This window comes from Cygnus olor, chromosome 3 (genome assembly GCF_009769625.2).
Source record: "Cygnus olor isolate bCygOlo1 chromosome 3, bCygOlo1.pri.v2, whole genome shotgun sequence".
Classification (NCBI taxonomy): domain Eukaryota; kingdom Metazoa; phylum Chordata; class Aves; order Anseriformes; family Anatidae; genus Cygnus; species Cygnus olor.
The window spans coordinates 82,627,622-82,650,414 of NC_049171.1; the positions used below are offsets into that span (position 1 = coordinate 82,627,622).

General features: G+C 37.6%; 1 protein-coding gene across 7 annotated transcripts in view; it reads right to left on the reverse strand.

Annotated features, from left to right (window-relative positions):
• The window catches only part of RGS7 (regulator of G protein signaling 7), a 260,078-nt gene that overhangs the window by 75,993 nt on the left and 161,292 nt on the right, over positions 1-22,793 (reverse strand). For all 7 annotated transcript variants that reach the window (XM_040552619.1, XM_040552614.1, XM_040552616.1 and 4 more), the window contains 2 exons: positions 10,770-10,876; positions 390-441 (listed from right to left, as the gene is read on the reverse strand). In XM_040552619.1, coding sequence (XP_040408553.1) covers positions 390-441; positions 10,770-10,876 — 159 coding nt within the window. The remainder of the gene's footprint in view (positions 1-389; positions 442-10,769; positions 10,877-22,793) is intronic.

Here is a 22,793-nt window from a genome sequence, read left to right on the forward strand (position 1 = left end):
CTAGTTACATCTTTGGGTCTGAATCTGAGAATAACTATTGCACAGCTATCAATAAAATGTCCTCTGCTTCCCTGAGATTTTGTCACTGTAAATGATTATACTTCCTGAAGGAAACAGAAAATGTAAATGGAAAGGTAGGTTTTGGTGCACTTTGAGGCTTCTTTTTTTTTTTTTTTTTCTCAGAATACTACCAAATCTGACTCCCACTTTAATAAACTTTGAAAAAGGTAACAACACATTTGTTTCAATATCAGCAATTTTTGCACAGGAATTACATGACATTAATTATGTTTTTAATAGTGGGATGATTAAACAAGACAGACTACAATGATGTGTTCATTCATATAATACATAATCCCGAGAGAAATAGGAAAGATTTCCACACTGACCATAGTCTGTGTTTTCCGGCTCCCAACAATTTGATGGCCAAAAATAGGGTGTCTATAGACAAAAAAAAAAAAAAAAAAAAAAAAAAAAAAAAAAAAAAAAAAAAAAAAAAAAAAAAAAAAAAAAAAAAAAGTAGGGAACTCAAGTTAGACAATGCAAGCATACAGTTCTTGGGTTGATACTGTTTTTCAAAATCAATTTACATTTTTGGTAGATCTATTATATTGTTAACTTGACAATTTTGAAATAGGCATCAAAACAGAAAATTACTTTTATACACTCCTTTATTGCACTAGTTTCAGAATGGCATTGAAGAAGAAGAACAGTGTTCTTCTTATTTTTAAAGGTAAGGGAACAAAAAACGCAAGGTTAGGTAGTGAGGTTCTTTTTCATCTTCCCTAGCAACACACCTCTCACATGACCTAAAGAATCAGTTTTAGAAGGTGAAAAAATGGAACATATTTTGGGATACATTCAGTTCTTGATTTTGAAGAGTTTTCATCAGGGTATATTAATATTCAGTACTCTTTTCTATGAGTTATTTGTTTAAAAATGCCAATAAACACATCCTATTTTCACAAAGTTATCAAAGTTGTTTTCATTTGTGGAAACCTATATTTTTCCTAATTATTTATCAAGTGTCATTTAAAATATGGTATCTGAATTGAAAGCCAAGAAAAACGTCAACAACTATTTCAATGCTATGTTTATTAAAAGACTGTGAAATGCATTGTTAAAATATTTCCCATCTACGAAATAAAGAATATAAGACAGTCTAGGCATTTTTCACACCAATAACTTCCTTTTTAACGTACTAACTTTCTTGCAAAAATTTAAAGGGTTATATTATTTTATGCCTAGTGCATTCATATAAATACAAACACAAAAAATTATATATCATTTGAGAAGTTCAATTAATCTAATTAAACATACTGGTCTGTGCAGTATTTCAAACCACAGGTACCTCCTTAGGTAAACCTTCTGCTTTACTCTCTTTTTCCTATTGTTTTTTCTCAAACATCTTCCAGGTGCACAAACTGAAACCTCTCTTGCTGCCCACTTCCCTCAGATTTGTTTTAATGTTGATATGGAAGTCAAGAGGACTGAATGGTGACACATTCATACCTACTGTCAGGTTAAACACATATTGTGAAAAATCTGTCTCTGTTGTAACAATGACCCATCAACACAAACAGCTGCAATTTAGGACTTGCTACATACTAAGTAACAATGAGCTAACAGGTTAAAGATATATAGTAGAATAGAAATAGAAATAGAAATAGAAATGGAAGGGAAGGGGAGGGGAGGGGAGGGGAGGGGAGGGGAGGGGAGGGGAGGGGAGGGGAGGGGAGGGAAATAAAATCCCAAGCAAACTTCAAAGGCTGAAAGAAGTTTCTTGCCAGTTGTTTCTTGCTTTATAATGGAGGGGTAATAAGTCATTCTTCCTACCAACTGCTCTTTCACCATGCCACGAAAATCAAAGTGACCGATATAAGCACAGATGTAAACAGAAAGCAAACTCCTAAACAATAAATAGCAACACTCAACAAATCCCAAAGAAGCAAGAAACTAAATAAAATAAAATAAAATAAAATAAAGTAAAGTAACCATGCCAATCATATAAAGCACAAAGTTACCATCATTTAAGTTTTCAGAGCTGGGAGGGAAGAGCAGTCCTTCCTTAGGGGCTTAAAGTGCATCTTTAGAGAGGCCCAAGAAGGAGAGCATAACTACATCACTGTCCTGCTAACAGTAATCTTAACCTCTGTTTACATGGGTTCAAGCTGAGCTTAATGAAGAAGAATCCAGTGAGGGGGGATACCGAATATACCATATCCACTCAAGCAGGTCCTAAACTGAAACTGGCTGGGGCTCAGATGTTGCTTGTGGGGGAGTAGCAGCTGTGGTAGAGGACGTCTGGAGAAAGGTGCAGGGGGAGAGCCTTTCCAGAAGTAGAAAGGCAGAGTTCTTATGGTTGTGGGAATACTTGCAAAATTCCTCATAAATACTTCAGATTTCTCTTGAGAAATAAGATATACTCCCACCCTGATGAGATTTGAAAAATGAATTCTGTCTTGTGATTTTGAGCCAATGCCAAAAGATCTCTTGGCAGAGAAGGTCTTCTCAGGCAGAGAAGGTCTCTTGGGAAGAAAGTAAACTAAGGGATGAAGAGATGGAAGGGAGATCACAGTTATTGAAAGAGACGTATTAAATGTTAAATTACCTTTAAAGGAAAAGCATAATGACAGACTGGTAAAACCACACTGGCAATTTCCAATCAACTAAACTCAGAAAGAGATCAGGCAAAAAGCACAAATGAATACGTATGCTAGTAAGTCTAAGCATCCCTGCACCACCATCCCTCTGGAGATAAAAGCAGAGGAGTAAAAACAGAACATGAGTTTTAATTAGCAAAGTACATAAGCCATAATAAAAGGTTTCATAACGTGTTATAAGATAAACCAAAAGAAGAAACCCACCAGAAAGAAAACATTACAACATGGGAAAGGGAATCAAGTAACAGTATAGATAAGTACAGATGATTATTAGATGTCTCCCTTATTTGAGTCTCTGAAAGGAGGGAGACTGTGAAAGATAAGAGTCTTTCTGCCATGGAATTGCAGGCAGGCGTGAGCTCTCCTTACTGAGGCTCTGCCCTGGGCAGGCACAAGCTGCCTTCCAGCTGCAAGCTGTGGCCCTACCTGCATGGTGCTCGGATGCATTTAATGGGACCTGCTGAGAAGTGTAGCTCAACAGCTCAGACACTGCAATGTGGCTGGGGCTGGCATCCAGCCAGCCAGCTCCTGGTGGGAACAAGTTCAAATCTGCTTGCAATCAGCTCCGTGAACATGCCCAAAATTAATTTTGACATAAAGATAAGGCTACAGGGCAAAGTACAGGAAGAAAAAAAAAAAAAAAAAGAGTGAAATATTTATATGACGTCAGAACATTCAAGTTAGAGGCCTGATGAAATACACCACAGAATGCTTAAGGAAAACTGTGCATTTTCATGTGGGCAAGCTGTGGGTTCATTTGTAGAAGACAAAAACCAAGCCAAATAAACAAAACAACTCCTGATTCTGCAGCGCTGAGATGCATGCATGTGTGTGTTATGAGGGGAAATTTGCTCTGATACTTCTTTTTCTTCTATCTCTAATTTTCTAATAGCTATGGAGAAACAGTAAGAGTTATCAAAAATCCTGGATTATCTGCATGATATTTGAAAGGGGTGCAAGTTATCTGAAGGGTAAGTTATGCCTGGAAAAAAAAAATCATTCAAATTACCTCTGAAACATGAGCAGTTATTCTGAAAAAAAAAAAAAAAAAAAAAAACCAACACAGAAGGCAGATGAGTCTCAAAAAACTAGAGAAAAGGAAAGATCTACCTTTTGCAGAATGGGGGCAAATGCTGAAATTTTCTGGATTCTTTCTACATCTTTCTAGATCTAGTTTCTAGATTGAACAATTGTCATACAATATGCATTTGTGAATTCCCAAAAGCTAAATGTAGAACATACCTTTATTTCTTAAGAACATATTAGGTCTCTGATGGCGTAAAGCCCTTACTACATGAGAAATAAACAGTAGATGCAATGTATTTTGACCAAAGCAAAGTACCATATTGCTTTCTTACTAGTAAATAAAGAACTATGGTATCAAAATTAGACAGGTGTTCCAAAGCATCTACAGCTGCTGATAAAGTTGTATTCAGAGAGAAGGCAACCATTATTCACATTCAAAGCAGGAAATGGCATTGGTGGGTGATTCTACGCAAAAATCCATCAGTGACAAACCTGTGTGTAGTTGAAATGACTGATGTTTTCCCAAGGGTGTATTCTACATTTTCTTGCTTAACTGTTTGGTATTGACAGTCATAAAGTTCCGGTTTTAATCTACCTCACCATGTGTCACACACACTGGATAAAGTGGAATACTTGATAAATTATAGTAATAGAAGTAAATCTCCCGGCTGAGAAAAGACCAGGGGAGAAACCTCATCACAAGACTCACACAACAGTACAATTCAGTTATTAGAAGGATACATTCTGTTTTGGGGGAAACATGTTCCCAGGAGCTGGCTAGGTTCCGTCATGTACCAAGCAGCCTCTTGCTGCCTTCGCTCTCCAGGAGTCCATCCTCAGAGCAGCCTCCTGCTCCCCAGCTGCAGTACCCCTCAGCCCCGGTGCTGCACAGGCTCCTGCCTGCCTGCACAGGCTCCTGCCTGCCTGCACAGAGATTTGTAGTGCCAAGCACTCCAATCAGGCAAGCTAACAGTGACCTTACACAAGGTGACAGACAGAAATCCATGGAATCTTTTACTCCAAAACCCCAATTTTCCCGCTGATGAAGTCTGGAGTATTTCTTTGACCCTTACATATTTTACAAGACTCATGTGCCACAAAATACGTGGCTGCCTCTCCCAGTTCTATAATGTGAGTGCTGAGTTCACATCTTTTCTCTTCTGTTCCAAAAGTCTCCACACAATTTCACAGTCAAGATATTTAATAATCCCTCAGAAGAATTTGCTGGAGAGGTTATCCATGAAGACTGTGGAACAAAGGATTTATCTTGTTCAACAAGGAAAGATTAAGAAGTAAGAAAAGACCAATAATAAGATCCCAGGTCTCAAGGAATGAGTTTAGGAATGAGTATAGGAAGAGTGTGCAAGTGAGAAAGCTGGATCCTCTTGTCTGATTAAAACACTCTCACAGCAATACAAGAAGGCTCTGCCCATGTAAATAAACTCTATACCTGGACAATGCTACCAAAGCTTGGTTTAACTACTTACAACTTATATATCCAGAGTACACTGTAGAGTTATTATAACATCACTTACAGTATCATATATTCCTATAATACAAACATTATGCAACTATGTGCCTTATTTCATGATCTAGAAACCCTACGTAGGTAACGATTGTCCCTAGGAGAGTTTCAGGCATGGTATAAAATGTTGTAACTCAACACAACCATTTTCTAAGACAAGATTAGAAAATATGAACTTTTGTGAAATGTAGAAAACCTGAATGAATTTTACTTTTCCTCAGAAGAATATGAAGCAGTTCATCGAGAACAAGTATTTAAGAGAGAACATTTGTCATTTTGCCATGACATCCCACTTATAGCCGGAAGCAAGGTGGGTGGTAGAAAGGTTTGGGGAAAGTCAAGTACTGTTTATCAGCCCAGGCAGAAATAATGCTGCCAGATTTTATCAGTACGCACTGATAAGGCACTTTGTTTAACTGCATCTGCAATTTGAATAAGCAGCCAGTACAAGTCAGCAGCTAGAGGAATAAGGCTTACCTAGCATGGCATGTGCTATCGTGGAACCACTTAAGTACTCGGAACAGAACAGGCTGTCACAAGGCTCATTATGACCATTGACAGCACTGGTTTTGAACTCACAAATGCACACTGTTTCTCTTGAATTATAGACTTATATTGTTAACCGATGCTAACCAGAGAAATCCATAAACCTTCTTTTAATAAAGTCACATGAAACAAAATCCTGCAATATAGCCCCTACTCCACACTAAACAAATTGTGAGCAGTGGCTGCTATGCATGGTGAGTGATCCTGTGATAAAACAAATAGATCTGTTTTGGCTCTATCATTAAATTAATCAATAATAATATCTGAGCTTATGAAACAGCCACTGGTAAAAATCAGCCTATCAGCTTTTATAAAACATGATTAATTTCTATGCATTAAACTGCATTACTGAAGAGGGAAATCATTAAGCATTTTTCAGCTACCCCTGGCTGATATTAATAAGAAAAGAATTGTTTCTGAAGCTGCTCCACTCCATGAAATCTTTTAAAATCCAATTACTGGGATGGGGGAGGAATATTCAAATCACACATAAACCTTTCTTTGCATATTACTGCAGTTCTCACAGGCACCAGGGAGTCTTTACAAACTGCAGAAATCAAGTATTTCCTAAAAATAAGTTATACACGACCTTAAATGCCTTGTATGATGGATGGCAGAATTCACAGACATTCAGCTTTACATTCACTACAGTTGATGCAAAAATCTTCTGGTAAAGGAAAAGGTTAAGAACACTGGTCTAGCAATATCAAGCCCATACAGAAAGGAGTGCTCCAGTGTTACCCTGAAATTATTAAAAAAGAGGTTGACGAAGTTGGAAACAATGAAGATTTTGGCTCTGTTACTGTTTTATTCTATCTTGGAAAGGGGATGAGTGTGGAAGGCAGTGAGGTGAAAGTGTGTCTGAGCAGTGAACTTAAAAAGAAAAAAGGGCACTGATAAAACAGTCAGGAAAACACATGGTTTTGAAATGTTTTCCCTCTTTGGAACCTAAACTGCACTTGCATATACAGTGCGTGAGCTGAAGAGACAATTAATTAGTCCTTGTTTCTGCAATTTCCAAATAAAATCTGCCAAATTCTGGGTAAGATAACTTGCTTCTTTTTTATTGCAAAAACCTATCTTCCAATAAAATCCTTCCCTCAAGACACAGTAGATGATCCAGCAAAGCTGTGGATGGTAGCTGGAGAGCTGTGATATTCAAACACACCCTAAGGGTTCAAAATGGTCACAGAGACTCAAGACTGAGCCAAGGAGTGGTTAGCTGAGCAGGGAGACTCAAAGTGATGTTGGAAGTAATGTAATTACCCCTAACACAGAAGGATCCACCAGAATTCTTGCTCTACATTATTTTTCAGCAAAGATGTTAAAAGATCCCTATAGTGATTGCTACATATTTTTATTTCCACTTCAGGTATAGGAAAAACAAGACCAGAAAGGTTAAATGCATTCATCCGGAAAGCGTTCCCAATGGAAGAACAGAAGATACCACAGATGAAATCACCTTGTCAAACCCATGAGTTTTGCTGCTAACTTCACCAGACTTGTTTTCACAACAAGAAATTTTGTTCCCATTTCCATACTTTTTCTCAGCTATGTGTGCCTTCCAACTTAAAAGTCATAAAACAACAGAACCTAAACTTCACCTCTGAAAATTAGCTTATATTAAATGGCAAGTTGATCTCATCAAAAAAAAAAAAAAAAGGGGGGGGGGGGGGGGAATGTGATTATCACAAGTCTCAAGTATCCTAGGTTTAAGTATCTCAAGTATCCTTTGTTTAAAGACAGAAGTTGTTAGAAAACACTATTTTCCACAAAGAATGTTGAGAAGCCTAGGATGAATGTGCAATTTGTAGAAGAAATCACTATTCTTTTCCTGGGAGGCTACTACAGAAGTTTAGCAGATGAAAGGGTAAATCAGGCATTCCTCACAAGGTCAGCCATACTATCACCTATGTGGATATGAATGAAAGGCACTCAGTGAGTAATGCCTGGCTCCAGGAAGATCTTTCTAAGGTGCATCTTGCTTTTCTTATTTGGGCCCCTCATACGTATGTGCCTATGGGTAGAGGAGGGTAGGTAGTAGGTATTCATCTCCTTCTTTAGCCCAGGGCTTAAATTACCAGGCAAAGGCAATGTGGCTGTTTAGGATGGATCAGAAAATATCATTAACCACTAACCCTAAGTTTCTGCTTTGCTTTGTTAAGACTAGCAAGAAATCACCTATCTGAGTAAGGAATGTAATACTTAGATCTACCTCCTTTTGAATTAAATTGTTATTGCAGAAACTGACCTATTTACACTCAAATAAGTCAAAGAATGATCAAGGGTTTATTTATTTATTTATTTATTTATTTATTTTTAAAGCCACATTATTTAAAAAAGCAGTTACAACTACAATTTTACATCCCTCCTGATGGCAACAGTAATAACTGAAAAAGCATAATTTTGCCTGTAAAAGGGCATTTGTGCAAAGGAAGCACAATCTCCACTGCTTTTAGCTATTTCTATACAACAGTAGCTTGTTTAAAACAAAGTGGAAGTAATTTTACTGTCAGAAGGGAATGTGTCATCCTTTGGAACATGAAAAAATGGAGAACATTATTGTAGCTAGCCTGTTTTTTGTAGGTCAGGTCTTTGTATTGTAGGTAAAGATTTCTCTGCAGGGATGGCCTCTGAAGTTTTCAGTTCTGGCAGCTGCACTGTTTTCTCTTTCTATTAAAATATCTAGATATTTGTGAATCCTGTCGATTACTCAGGGGGTCCTGTTTCTGAAGCCTTTGAACAACTATTCTAGAGCAACATTCACACATTTACAGTTAAACCTTTCTTCCCTATTGGGTATGTTATCTTCACCTTCCAACTTAACAGCGTCACTAACAGATTTTATATTAGCCTTATTTTGGTACAGAATATGGAATTTTAATGACAAATCTGGCTGGTACAACTCCAGTTAACAGTATGACACCACTATAAATTGTTTTCTTATGGCATACATCAACAGCTAAAATTACATTGTTTTAACATTGTTAGCATAGTAATAGCAATGCAACAGCTATGCAATGCCACAGAGCAGCAAACTGTCAAAGTACTGCAGGTATATAACAAGCAACACTTGATGAAAATATCTTATTTTGTATGCATATGTTAAATAGGTGCTAAATCCTTAACTTACATAAATCAAATGACATCATTTCACAGTCTAACCCTAAGTAAATCTTCTTGTCCAAACGTAGGCTATAGACCTCTCTGAGGAAAGCCTGTGACAGGGTAGCTGCAGTACTCTCAGTTGTTTATTGTGCAGTTAATTCTCATCTATACTTTCCTTCAGAAGAATAATCATGCTAGCAGGGGTGCTGGTTTCCCATGTTTGAGATAGCAGCAGGCCAGTAGCAGTGCAGAAGTCAATGACCAGCACCCCTAAAGGTATGTTCTATTCTCTACTAAAGGAAGTCCTCAGCAGTGAGCCCCTTCACCCGTGTGCCATCCTTTCTTATTTATACTGAACACTAAGGAGGATGAAACACCATGGGAGGGAAAATTTTTCTTTCAGATCCACTCTCCAGGATCAAAGGTGGCTGGGGAAGGAGGTGGAGTGACTTCTTTCTGTATTACCCATACACAGATATAACTGTCCTGCTATAACTGTCCTGCTGAAGAGCAGGGTTTTTAGCGCTGTATGAAACACAGGATCTACACACGAAGATGTATAGTGATATCGTAGGCATGTATGCAATAAACATTCTTTTTCTTACCAGACTGTTCTGTAGATATTAGTATAATCGCTAAGATTATTTTTTTTTTAGATCAAAAGCTATGATGCTTTCTCTTCCTTTATGTGGATCTATAGAATAGAGCTCAAGCAAAAATACTGATGAAAGTATTGTACAGCAATTCATCTAATACAACATTTTAGACTATGTTTGATCTTCAATGTATCTCAGTTTTGTTCTGCATTTGAAAGATCATAATCTCAGTTTTATTTTATTGTTTAATGACTCCTTATTTAACTGTTTGTTTTATTTTAAGACAAATAATAGACTTAAATATCTATAAAACAAAAGATTTTGTCTGATCAGATCAGAGCAGGCTTCCCAAACTGTAGTATTCGTATAATCAATTTCATAGTGAAGACCATCAGATCATTTCAAAGCAGCAAATACCTTGGAGCAGCTGATGGTGATATCTGCCATGACCACCACTTAAGAGCAATACAGAATACAACCACCCCTATTGAAGGTGGCACATGGTACACAAAACAAATTGATTTCTACTCTAGGATATATAATCAGATAGTGTGCAGAAATTTTTTTTTTGAGTCATAAGTGCTGTTGGTCTGTGAATTTCCAGCTTGCTATTCACTATTAGAAAATCAACACTTCAGTTCCCCAAGACCTTAGTTTGAAATCTAACAATAAAATACAACTACAAAGGTATGTGAATAATATACGTATAGGTAGATGTGAATATATACATACATATACAATGAATGTTCCTTCCAGCTTGTTCTGAAGGCTCTGCATATGCTTGTGATATTCAATGGAACAGACACATCAATGTAGAAATGTGTTTGCACTTGTTCAAAGAACACAAACTACTTCAACACTACTTTGTTATTATAAGGAAATCCTCACATAAGGAAGAATGTATGTATTACCCTTTATTTTAACATATTTCTACTATATGCTTAATAAGAAAAATACCTCCCCCTTTACAAATTAAGGCTATGTTAGGAATCAGAGTCAATAAGATCATTTGATTTCATTTACTATACTTGCAAAATATTAGATGAATTTATTTCGTGAGAGATACTTTCACATTAAGCCTTATCATGCTTACCAAGCACAATTTTCTAGGGATCAAAATGGCCACTATCATCTTAACAGAAGTTATTGTCTTCATTTACTAAATAAAACCCTTCTACATTTTTCACTTTAAGAGGAATTACCACCATTTACTAGGTTATAGAAGTATGGTTACAATTTGCTATAAACCTTTGTTTAAAATGAGCCTGCATTTGTGCAAGTCAAGAACATATTAAAAACACTTACCTGGAATCGATAAAAGGTGCCATCATCCTTTAGTGTTAGAACATGGTCTGAGATTGGAAAAAAATAGCCATGTGCTGCCATCAGTGTTCCCAAATGTAGAGCTTCCACTGTTTGAAGAATAAAAGAAAAGAAAGAGAAATTTAAAAACTTAAACAATTTCTTTTAAGCAATTAAGTTTTCTTGTTCAGATTCACCCTACCTTCTGCAGATAGCCACTTGACTCTCATTCTAGAACCTGACGTCGTGAAAGCACTGTCTTCTTTTGTGTAATATAATGATACAATGAAAATGTTTACTGTCCTTAATGAACAGCTATTAGATGTCCCATTTGTAGCTGCAGTTCCACTACTTACATCAGCATTAGCAGGTGGCTTCTGTGACGTTCACACATTTGTTTTGAAGGTGAAAACAGATACAATTTTTATCCTGATGGTATAACCTGCTTTTCCTCTTCAGAACAGTTTCAGATTACATGACATTAAGATAGTTGATTCTAAATGTATAATAATATGTTCCAACTGTATAATAGGCTCACTAGCTTTACCAGAACTATAGTTAAGGACAGATTTCCTTAAAAGTTTCTCATTACTGGAAAAATGAAGGATCACAGAATGGTTGAGGTTGGAAGGGGCCTCCAGAAGTCATCTGGTCCCAGCCTTGCTCAAGCAGAGCCACATAGAGCAAGCTGCCCAGGACCATGTACCCAGGTTTTGCAGACCTCCAAAGAGGGAGACTCCATAACCTCTCAGGCAACCTGTGCCAGTGCTCATTCACCCACACAGTAACAAAGTGCTTCTGGATGTTTAGATGGAAACTCCTGTGTTCCAGTTTTCGCCCATTGCCTCTTGTCCTGGCAGGCACTGAGCAACACTGAAAAAAGCCTGGCTCCAATTTCTTTACACCCTCCCTTCAGGTATTTATATCCATTGATGAGATAAGCCCCTGAGCCTTATCTTCTTCAAGCTGAACAGTCACATCTCTCTCAGCTTTACCTCACAGGAGAGATGCTTCAGTCTCTTCATCATCTCTGTAGCCGCTCTTTGGACTCTCCCTAACGTGCCCTTTCCTATCTTGCACTGAGGAGCCAAGAACTGGACACCATAGTTGAATACATTGAATTTACTGTGTTGGAAGAGAACCAAAAGGACCACTGAGTCCAACTTCTGGGTCCACACAGGACCACCAAAAAATCAGACCAGATGCCTGAGAAAGTTGTCCAAACGTTTCTTGAACTCCGGCAGGCTTGGTGCTGTGACCACTGCCCTGGTGAGCCTGTTCCAGTGCCCAACCACCCTCTCACTGAAAGAACCTTTTCCTGATATCCAACCCCAACCTCCTGTGTTGCAGCTTCATGACATTAATTCAATTCACTTTAGTGAACAAAACCAAAGTATGTAACAGCCAGGATTATACACACTCTTGCATTTTCAGTCCCTGAAGTCTCTTACTCAATATTGTCATTATTCGGCTTACAACATCAGCATTTTATAGGAAGAGAATGATATTAGTTAGCCATGCTCTTGCTGCAGTCCTACCAATTCTTCACCATGTTTATTTACCAACATTGTTACAACTCCACTACATATCCATAAAATAGCTGTTCACAGCAATTTCTGCTGTTACATTAAATATTTCCTAGTATAACCTACTAATACAGCTCTTTAAAACATCACAGTGGTATCTAAAGAGATTTCAGTCACAGCACTGTCATGCAGAAAGAAATGTGAGTCCTCATACCTGTGTTCCTTTTGAGGATGACAGAACCAGGGATTCATTTCTACTTCACCCATTATCACTTTGGAAATGAGGATGAAACACAGATGTGCTGCTTTTTTTTTTTTTTTTTTTTTTTTTTTTTTAAATATTAATTTCATCAGTATTCCAGAAAATTCCTTCTTTCACCTATTTGCTCACCTAGGGACGTTCAGTGGTACAGGAAATCCAGGAGGCAGAGTGGGGCATTTTCAAGCTACCCCAAAGTCAGCAAGCATATGAAAGGAGCAAGAGAGGGGGTCTGGACAGTAGTTCATTGTGAGCGCAAAACCCTAGCAGGGTTTATTCAATATCCAATAATCCTTGTGATCTCTGTGTTTGCCAAAGTCTGTGGTCTCTTATTCCCATCCCTCTGTCAGAGCCATTATCTAAGAAAATGCAATACCCTCTCTCTGGAAGTGAACTCTATGACCTGCTATAAAATGCCACAATCCTGTTAACACACCTTTTCCAAACCGCAAGTCTGCAAGAAAACTCCCTAACTGAAGGAAGTCAGTTGACTCTCTCCCAGCACCTGGGATGTGTGTAAATTCATATCTGAACTTTAACCTAATTAGCCTAAGCTATATATTGTTAGCCATCTACTGCAAGCCACTAAAATCTATTATCCCTTGGATAAGACATTTAAGTCAACACATTCTGTAGTGAGTCGCTGAGGTTCTTTTCATTTTGGTTTACTTTGTCTACTTTTTAATTTTATTAAGCTTTTCTTTGTTCTTCATGCTGCAACTTATAGCTAACTTAAAAACTTTATTTTTTTGCAAGCATTATGCATCCTTGTGGAATGATAGCAAGACCAAAAGAAAATATGTGTTGACTTTTTTTTTTAGAGAAAAGACTTAATGGATTAAGTGTGACAGGGCTGACCAGGGAGCTGTGATGCAGATGAGTGCATTCTCTTCAGATTTAGAAGAAACTAAATAGGCTCCAGATCTGCTTCATGCTTTTCCTGGTGTCTGAATTGTAATATTTTTCAAGAGCACAAGAAGTTCACATTATTCCCCTTTACCCATGAACCTTTAGACAACATCTGGATTGCCATGCCCAGGTGGGAATACCACCAAGAAAGACATCAAGAAACTTGACTGAATCCAATGGAGGGTCACTGAGATGGCTGGGGATGGAGCACTGCCCTGTGAAGAGAGACTGGGGGAGCTGGGCTTGCTCAGACTGAAAAACAGAACTTTTTGGGGGGTACCTACCAACAGCCTTCCAATAACTAAGAAGAGATTTCCAATGACAGAGCCATGATCTTTATACAGGTGCATGGCAATTGAAAAAAAATATGAAAGAGGCAATGGTGATAAACTCAATCAGGGGTGGTTCTGACCTGACATATGGAGAACATTTTCACCCTGAGAACAGAGAAGCAGCAGAAGAGGCTGTCCAGAGAGGCTGCACAGTCTTCATCCTTGGAGAGTTTCAAGACCCAAGAAGCTAAAGTCCTGGGCAACCTGCTTGTCTTTCTGAGATATTTCTCAACCTAAATCACATTAGAGCTCTGTGACTCTAAGTGGGTCAAGCAGAAATGGAATAAAGAGCAGAAAATAGGGATGGAGACAGTTGGAGAAAAAATTATTTGAAAGCTCCTGACAGAGCAGCCTATAATCCTGGGAAGGTTGGTTACAATAGGAGTAAGAGTTCATATTTCTCTCACTTACTGCTGAATACCTTATCCTGTATCCAAGTGCATAGCCACTACTGGTTCTCTACAGAGAAACAGAAATGGCAGAAGACAGAAAAAGCAAGCTGGCCTTCTCCAGGCAATTCAACCAATTAAGGTCACCTAAGATCTGAATTATTCCTCATAGCAGCTCATGTCTCCTGCTATGTATGGAGACTAAAGCTGTTCTACTCTCACCTCAAGGATCTCATTCAGTGAGGATGAATCTACACAAACTCAGTGTTAAGGTATTTCTCTGTCCCTCTACAGAGCTAACAAGGATGAATAAACTTGTCATATTTCTTCTTTTTTCTTTCAGATAATAGACAATTTTCATTTTTTATGACTATCAATCCAGCAACTTATTCTAGCACTGCATAAATAGAAATGAATAAATATACCTTTTAAATAGCATCCTAAGATCCACTGTAGCTCACACCTGAGAATGTGAGCAGCATTTACGTTATTAAAGGAAAAAAAAAAATACATGATATAAGAATAAAGATGTTAACAGAACCATTCACTTGATAGTATAAAATCCTTTCAATTGGTACCATCTGACAATGGGGCAACTGCAAAGTCAAAGCATCTTCAATAAGGTTTTGCACAGAGATTGAATAACCTATAAACCAAATATGGCTCAAACAGGTGAAAAATGTCCACAAAAATGTAACTGGTGAATAACGTCTACAAAGCTGCAGCCCTGTCTCCCATCAGACTGGCAGAGGACTTGCTGTTCTCTGCATGGCAGCAGTACAATTTCCATATAGAAAACTCAGCTCTCTGCAGGTTTCTAATCTCCAAGCAAGTTTTCCAGTGTATTACAGACACAACAAAGGTAACACTTAGATATACATCTCAGTTTGCTAAAATCAGACAAAAAACAAATGAAGTAGAAGGATTTAGGAAAGAAAACCATGAGCTTGAAAAGAAAATGTAGCCAGCAGGGGACTAGTCCCACATGCCTAAATACCTAGTTCAGTTCAGACAGCTTCAGTATTCCCCAGCCCTTCCTGCATATGGAGTTAGGGGATTTTGACTTAAGAAGCACCTTTCATCTGGAAGAATGTCAGAGGGAGATTAGGAACATTAAAAACTCCTATGAAGTGCATTATTAATTAAAAAAAAAAAAAAAAGCTTGAAAAATACTTTTAAAAATAAAAGTTCTGAGGTAGGAGTAATGTTCATTCATATATATTCAGAATTAAAATTCCAAAAATTGGAGGAACATAAACTAAATGAACGAAGATGTTGCTTTTTAGATGGCAAGTGTACACAGATAGAAATGGGATATGTACACCAATATTATTACCAAATATTTAGTCACTGTGTCTAAGAATATGCACTGCATATAAAACTACATTCTCACATCCAGATAGCCTCACTGAGAAGGCATAATTCAAACCACAATCAGCTGCTAAACAATGAATAAAAACTGCAACCAGAGACACCAAACAAAAATTTGAGGGAGAAAAAGCCTACATATGTGTAACTGGTAGAACAGAGTAGACTTCAGCTTTCTCTGTTATTGACTGTTTTGGAGATAATCAATTGTCTCTGAACCAAGGTTCCAGGAATACTTTCCCAGCAGTGATAGTGCTGATAAGTAGAAAGGCATATTCAAGAAACAAAATTACCAGAACTACAGTTTTAATTACTAGTAGGTGAAAAAGGACAGTATACTGCAGGAGCTGCAAGTTATAATAGCTAACAGAAAAGAAAAGCCTTAGCTGAAAGACAGAAATACCTCTTTATGAGCCCGATTCATTTCAACAGGATATGAAATATTTTGAAAAAAATTCAAAATGCTTCTGTGGGTGTCATTTTGACTTTTAATGTTTATGCTATTGCTGGGCTAAAAGCTGAGAAGTTGTTTAAAATTTCATGGTTCCCTCTGCTGTTGAACTTTATTTAGCTGAGTGGGTGAAGTGAACAACACATGTACATAGATTGATTAGCAATCATATTTGTGAGAAGTAATACTGCCCTGCCATCTGCTATGCCATTACAAGGAGAGTGATCTTGATGGATTAAATGCTAGTCATTTTTAATATACTTTGCTATATGAGAGAGACCGACATTTTCAATGTTCTGGGACAATGCAAACCTGATGAAATCTGAAGAATGAAAAATATACCCTGGTTGTTGAGTTTTCAATTTATTTTATTTTAAAACATAGCTCAGTTTTCTGTTTGCTGTACTAGCTCTTGTACAGCTTGGATGACTGTTCATCTCAAATTGCAGGCTATAGTAATATCAGTAGAAGAAGTTGTTTTTTTTATGATATCATCCACAAGGGAGGACTAAAGAGGGTGGATTCTTCCCTGTTTTTCTTTGGAATAAACACATTTTTCTGCTTTGAAACTCCTTAAAGGGTATGATTTCAGTGATAAGTGTGGATTCTGCTTCTTCTTATCCATCTTAGGGCTTCAGGTGATGTGGTCGCTATATTTGTGTTTTCTCTAAAGTCAATAAAACACTTTATAGTATCACACTGTTACAGTTACAGTCTTATCACATCTGAAGTGGCTTGCAGTAATCTCTGAGGGACAGAGGAAAGAAAAACAGGTGTTTGCTGATTTTGCTCCACTTTAAAATGGTATTTTTCAGAGTCTTTATGTTCTTCTCTGCAGCTCAATGCAGGAGAAAAACTTCCTAGAAGTTTTCTGTCCTTAAGATTGCTATATGATGTAAATAACAGTGAAAAACCCCAAACGGCAAGTTTTTTTCCTACACTTTTTGATATGACAATGTCAAATAAATGAAAGCCTCCCTTTCCCTTAAACAATAAAGTGTTTGTTATTCTGGGATATTTGACTCAAGTGCATTGCTATGCCACACAACTGCCTGGAAAAAGAATTAATGACTCAGAACTTCACAAGCACACATTCATATGAAGTGCCAAATGCCAAGACATTATCACTTACTCTCACCTCACTCCTGCTGTCATTTCATTGCCAGTGTGAACGCAGGCTGCAAAGGATTAACTTTAACTTAAAGCAATAAAATACAACCTGCTTCTCACACTCACAGAAAGTGTAGGAGAGCCTCACTCTCTGGGCCTGACTGTGGCATTTAAAGAGGGGAAAATAAAACAGCTAGGAGAGTTCTTGAACACCTACATCACTACAAACTGCTCTCTTATGTCCCTTCTGAAGGATGGAATTTGCAAAGAGAGCAGCAGTCACTGGGAATCATTTCAGGGAGAGCAAAAGAGACGATGGAAGAAGAGGCACTATTTACCCAAACACAGTTAAAATGAGATTCATGCTTGATTCCAAGGTACTCATCACAAACCATGTTAGCTATCACCACAGCAGCTAACTCAAATAGGGAGGAGTTTTCTTGTGCTGTGTGCTAGACAGTGGCTGTTGATGCTATCAGCAGCCCAGAGGCATCAGTAGGAAAATAGTTACAGAGTCACAGAGTGGTTGAAGTTGGAAAGGACCTCTGTAGATCATCCAGTCCAACTCTGATCAAGCAGTCACCTAGAGCACATTGCGCAGGATCCCATCCAGGCACGTTTTGGTATCTTCAGAGATGGAGATGCCACAGCCTCTCTGGGCAACCTGTTCCAGCTCTGTCACTATCACTGTAAAGAAGTTTTTCCTTCTATTCAGATGGAATTTCCAGTGTTTCATTTTGTACCTGTTGCCTCTTGTCCTCTCACTGGGCACCACTGGAAGGAGCCTGTCTCCATCCTCTTGACACCCTCTCTTAAGATATTTGTATATATTAATAAGATCCACCATCAGTCTGCTCTTCTCCAGGAGGTAAACAATATTCAGCAGGTAAGGAGGAAAACCTATGAGAGATGGACCCTTACCTGCCCAAGGAATGGTAACATACACCCTTACAGTCTGACCTGATCTACATCATAAGTCTCACACATATCCCAGGTCTAGAGATAAGGATGTACATACCTGAAACAATGACTACTTTATTTACATAAATATCTAGCAAAGTAAAACAAATCAGGAACATGCTACCAGTCTTGCCTTATATGCTAGCAGGATGTGGGTGAATTGGGACTGACCTAACTGTTTGACATGACCCTGGGAGGATTTTATCCAGATTAGGTCAACAAAAGTCATTCCACCATGAAAGACCAAATGAAAGGGGAAGACGACCTACAGCTTCTTGAAGAAAAGGGAAATAATAAAAAATAAATAAAATAAAAAATAAAAGGCCTTTCTTCAACCACAGGGAAAAAAAAAAAAAAAAAAAAAGGAAAGGAAAGAGTTGTCAAAGAGGAGAAAAAATGAATATAGTCCTTGAAATAGAAGGCACTCATCAATGTTAGCAATACATAGACCCCTCTCTTGAAAACTTTCTAAGCAATGTTACGTATCTCATGTCATTACTTCCTACTGAATTTCAGCTGATTCATGTATTAACTGTTGCCAGCAACTACTAAGGCTTGCATTTATTCTCTTAATATATATTAAAAAAAAAAAAAAGCAGTTGCAATTTGAAGTCTCTTGAGGCATACAAATGTGTAGTGAGGCATTGGAATTGAGCAGGGCTCTAATTTCACCTCTGAAAGATTTGTTTGGTGTGTTTGTTTGGCATACTGGAAATGAGCAGCTACACAAGGTGGAAGAAATCCATCTAAGCTGCAAGAATTATGTAGACCAAATACCAGTGAAAACAGAACACAGAGTAAGTTGGTCACTAGATAACCAGTTAATTCAGCACACAGTGATGGAAAGTGACCTGAATTTATTTAAATTCTTCTAATTTCACTAGTACCACTCTTGAGCTTTTATATTATCAATTGTGCAGAAATCACAGTGCTTTTGCTTCTTTTATTATTATCTCTTGTCTCTTCAAATTGAAATGATAGAAGGATAAAATCCAGAATCCTTTGAAGCATTGCCTTCCTATTTTTCCCACTGGCACTTCCTCTGAAATGAAAACTTTTTAGTTTGAGCTTTGATTCCCATGCTAATTCAGAGCAAAATACAGAAAATCAAAAACTGCCTTGTTTCCCTTAATGACAGTCTGAACTTGTTTTCATGAGATATTTCCTGACACTTCCCTCATTCCCCCCTCCAGTATGAAGCTTTACGCTAGTATATAGTCAGTCGTATGTATACACTTTTGAACAAAAGAGCTAACAACAAAATCAAAAGTATCTTAAAAAGAAATCATTACTGACAATATCATATTTCTGAGAATTCTCTCACAGGAAATCTTGTTCCACAATTTAAAGCAACGATAGAAGACCTAAAATATTGGGCATAAGCTGTTTCTATTCAGTAGTAGAATCATTATGCTATTATTTCAGATTTTCTTGTGTACTGCTTGCTGTTAGCCTACCAAATCTTCCAACTATCTTTTTCTCCAGTGGCTGAGACTGCAGGTGTGTGATCAAGTCATTTGGCTGCAAACATTTGAAGAAGTATGTGATTCTCCATGGCATATGGTACCCAAGAGACTGTGCAAGCAGGCATCAGCCAGGAAACACATTTTACATCATGGTTCCTTCAGACATGGTGCCCTGTGTGGTGGCACAGTTCCCTGGCTGCAACACAATGTCACCACTCCTCCCTTTCTTTGTGACACTCAAGGCAAGGCACAGCTAGCCACATGCCAGCTTCCTTCTCAGTCAGCTGTGTTTTTGGAAATCACAGGCCCAGGAACTGTCTGGGGTGGCGTTTCAAGGGAGGAGACCCAGACCCATGCTTAAAGCTTGACAGATTCAAGGCATCTGAGTAACTGCAATGGACGACACCAGCAGTACTGCACAAGAGTAGGTGCAGGCTTTTTCAGTTCACAAAATACTTGTTTCCGAAGGAAAAGCAGAAGATAGTATTGTTGAATCAGAGGGATGTCAGCTAATGTGTGATTATTTATGTATTTATTTATTTATATATTTTTTAAGATGGGTGAGGTTAAGCAATAGGTAGCACTAAAGTCTTGCTATGATTACTGCTGGTTAAGATGAATCATGACACTTCTTTAGTCTCTGAGTCTGTTTTGATATCAATTGCTACTATATCAACCATTAATTTTGTATCATTGTCATACATTGCTATCACAATCAAAGAACACCCACTTATGACCAGGCAGTTCAGATAATACAAAGAACATGCAGCAGCAGCAGCTGGAATAATAGCTGCCTCTTTCACTGAACTCTACACAGTAAAGAAGAATACAATCTTCTTCATAACAACTTTCATACCTCCAGCTAACTGAGAGCATAAAAAGCTGAAAATAGTGTATTTCTTTCAATGGGAAGAATGCTGTGCATTTAAAGTCCAGCAGGAGTTAAGAGCTTTATAAGTAAAATGGTGTCATTCAGATGGAATGGTGTCATCAGGGAAAAATAACCATCAAAGCTCAGGCAAAGGAAGTACAAAGAGTGTGGAGATAACTTTCTAGAGAATAACATAGGAATGTGATTCACAAAGTGATTAGATACAATTATCTGGAATGAATATATATGAAAACAAGGCAGTTACCATAAACACAATCAGTTCTAGAGAGTTCCCTTAATCTATTATTTACAATTAATTCCTTTGACTGGTAAATAATATATATTTCACTGTCTACATCAAAATGAAGGATGAGAGAGTAAACTTTCAAGATGTTGCAAGACTCCATTTTATTCCATTTTTACCATCTGAATCACATGTTCCTATTGTCATAACAACCCCCTTCCCAGGGCTCACTTCTCTCTGTTGTAGCAGATTTACACAGATAATCGTAGAGAACTGACAGTTCAGCCAGATAAACTCTGCTATTAAAAATATAGAACTACTGAAAGAAACTAGCTAGCAAAAATAGCTCAATGAAAACCCTTCCATCAGGGCTTTTTTTTTTCCACAAGGAAAAAAAAAAAAAGTTCTCAGTGAATGACCTATTTTTTCTCTATTGGCAGAATCTGAATGTAGAAGGAAAAAATAGCACTGAGGACACCAGCAACAAAAAATATAAAAGGGTTTAAAATAAATTGATAAAATGAACAAAAGCATCTACCTGGGTCAACATAATGGTCACTCTGTGTTTTAACGTAAGTCAAATATTAAGTTGCTGAACTGTTAGCAGTAGCGTGCAATTTATCACTTAAATTACCCTCAGCAGTAAAGAAAAAAGAGCTGGAAAATGTGTCCTCAGGTTTTAGAAAGACCTACAGTGGCAATCTGAGGGGAAGAAAAAAAGGTGAATACAACAAAAGCCAATAGAGACAACATGATAGGAACCATAATAAAGGGTAGAACAAGTAAAAATATAAATGAGACAGAAGAAGGATGACAGAACACTGTTACTGGTGGACGCAGTGTCTCACAATTCTGTGAGTGTTCTTACCTGGAATTAGTGAACATGTAAGGTCAACAAGATCTGATAAATACACTAACTTGGATTTCCTGAGGGATCTTGGTGTAATTCCCCCAAATGTCTTTTTAAAGGAACTAAGAGGATCTGAGATAGAAAGTAATGAAAAAAGGAATTGGTGGAAAGATAGGAACAAAGGTTAGTCACAGTAGATCAGTTATTACAGTTCAGGGAGGTAGCCACTGTAGCTGTGTTTAGTGGATCCTGAACTGTTCAGTATCATTAGAAATTATCTGCAGAAGAGTGTGACTGATGATATAACACAATTTGCTGACAGTACATCATTACCGAGGTAAGTAAAAAGTCAGTTGTGAAGAGGTGTAGAAGGATTTCATAAGCAGTGATTCACTAGGCAATACAACAGCAGACAGAACTGAATCTTGGTAATTGCTAATTACTTCAGATATGAAACCTCCCTTCCCAAGTTCACATACCCAGTAAGTGGCTACAAGTTAGCTGCTGCTGCTCAAGAAAAAATAAAATCACTGTACATGATTCTGTGAAAATGTTTGCTCAAATCTCAGAACAGAATTATTAGGAAAGAAATAGAAAAGAAACCAAAAGACATCACTAGTATAGAGAACAACACACCCACACCATAAATTCCACGCGGAGTTCTGGTTATTTCATATCAAACTATATATAGAGAGAAAAGTTAAACATCACAGGAAGACGGAGGATAAGGATTGTAAAAATATAACTTCCATATAATATGAGAAATTGCAAATCAGAAAGTGGATGGCAGATGACAACCATTAGAGCACGCTGTAAAAGTGTGACTAGTCAAGAGGAGGTGAACAAATAAGGAATAATATTTTGCTGCTTCTAATAATCCAAGAACGCAGAGTCAACCAATGTGATTATTAGGCACACCCTTCCAATCAAAAAATATATCTAATACGTGATCAACTTGTGGAACAAATTTTCATGGGGTGTTGTAAAAGCAAAAATGTCACTTGAAAACTACTAAACAAAAAGATGGAAAAAACTGCAGGTCAGGAAATTCCCTAAGGACTATCAGGATCAGGGCAGGCAAAGCCAGGGACCGCTACACTACCTTTCTCATACTGTGAGAGCCTCTTCCTAAGCATTCAGACTGACCACTGCCAGAAACAGATCATTTCAGATCATCTGATTGCAGCAATGCCTGTCTATTCATATTGACTTTGTTGTATGAAATGCATTTAATTTCTAGCATTCTGGAGTGTGCACTGGTTATAAACTAATTGGCACTATTAGCTATGTAT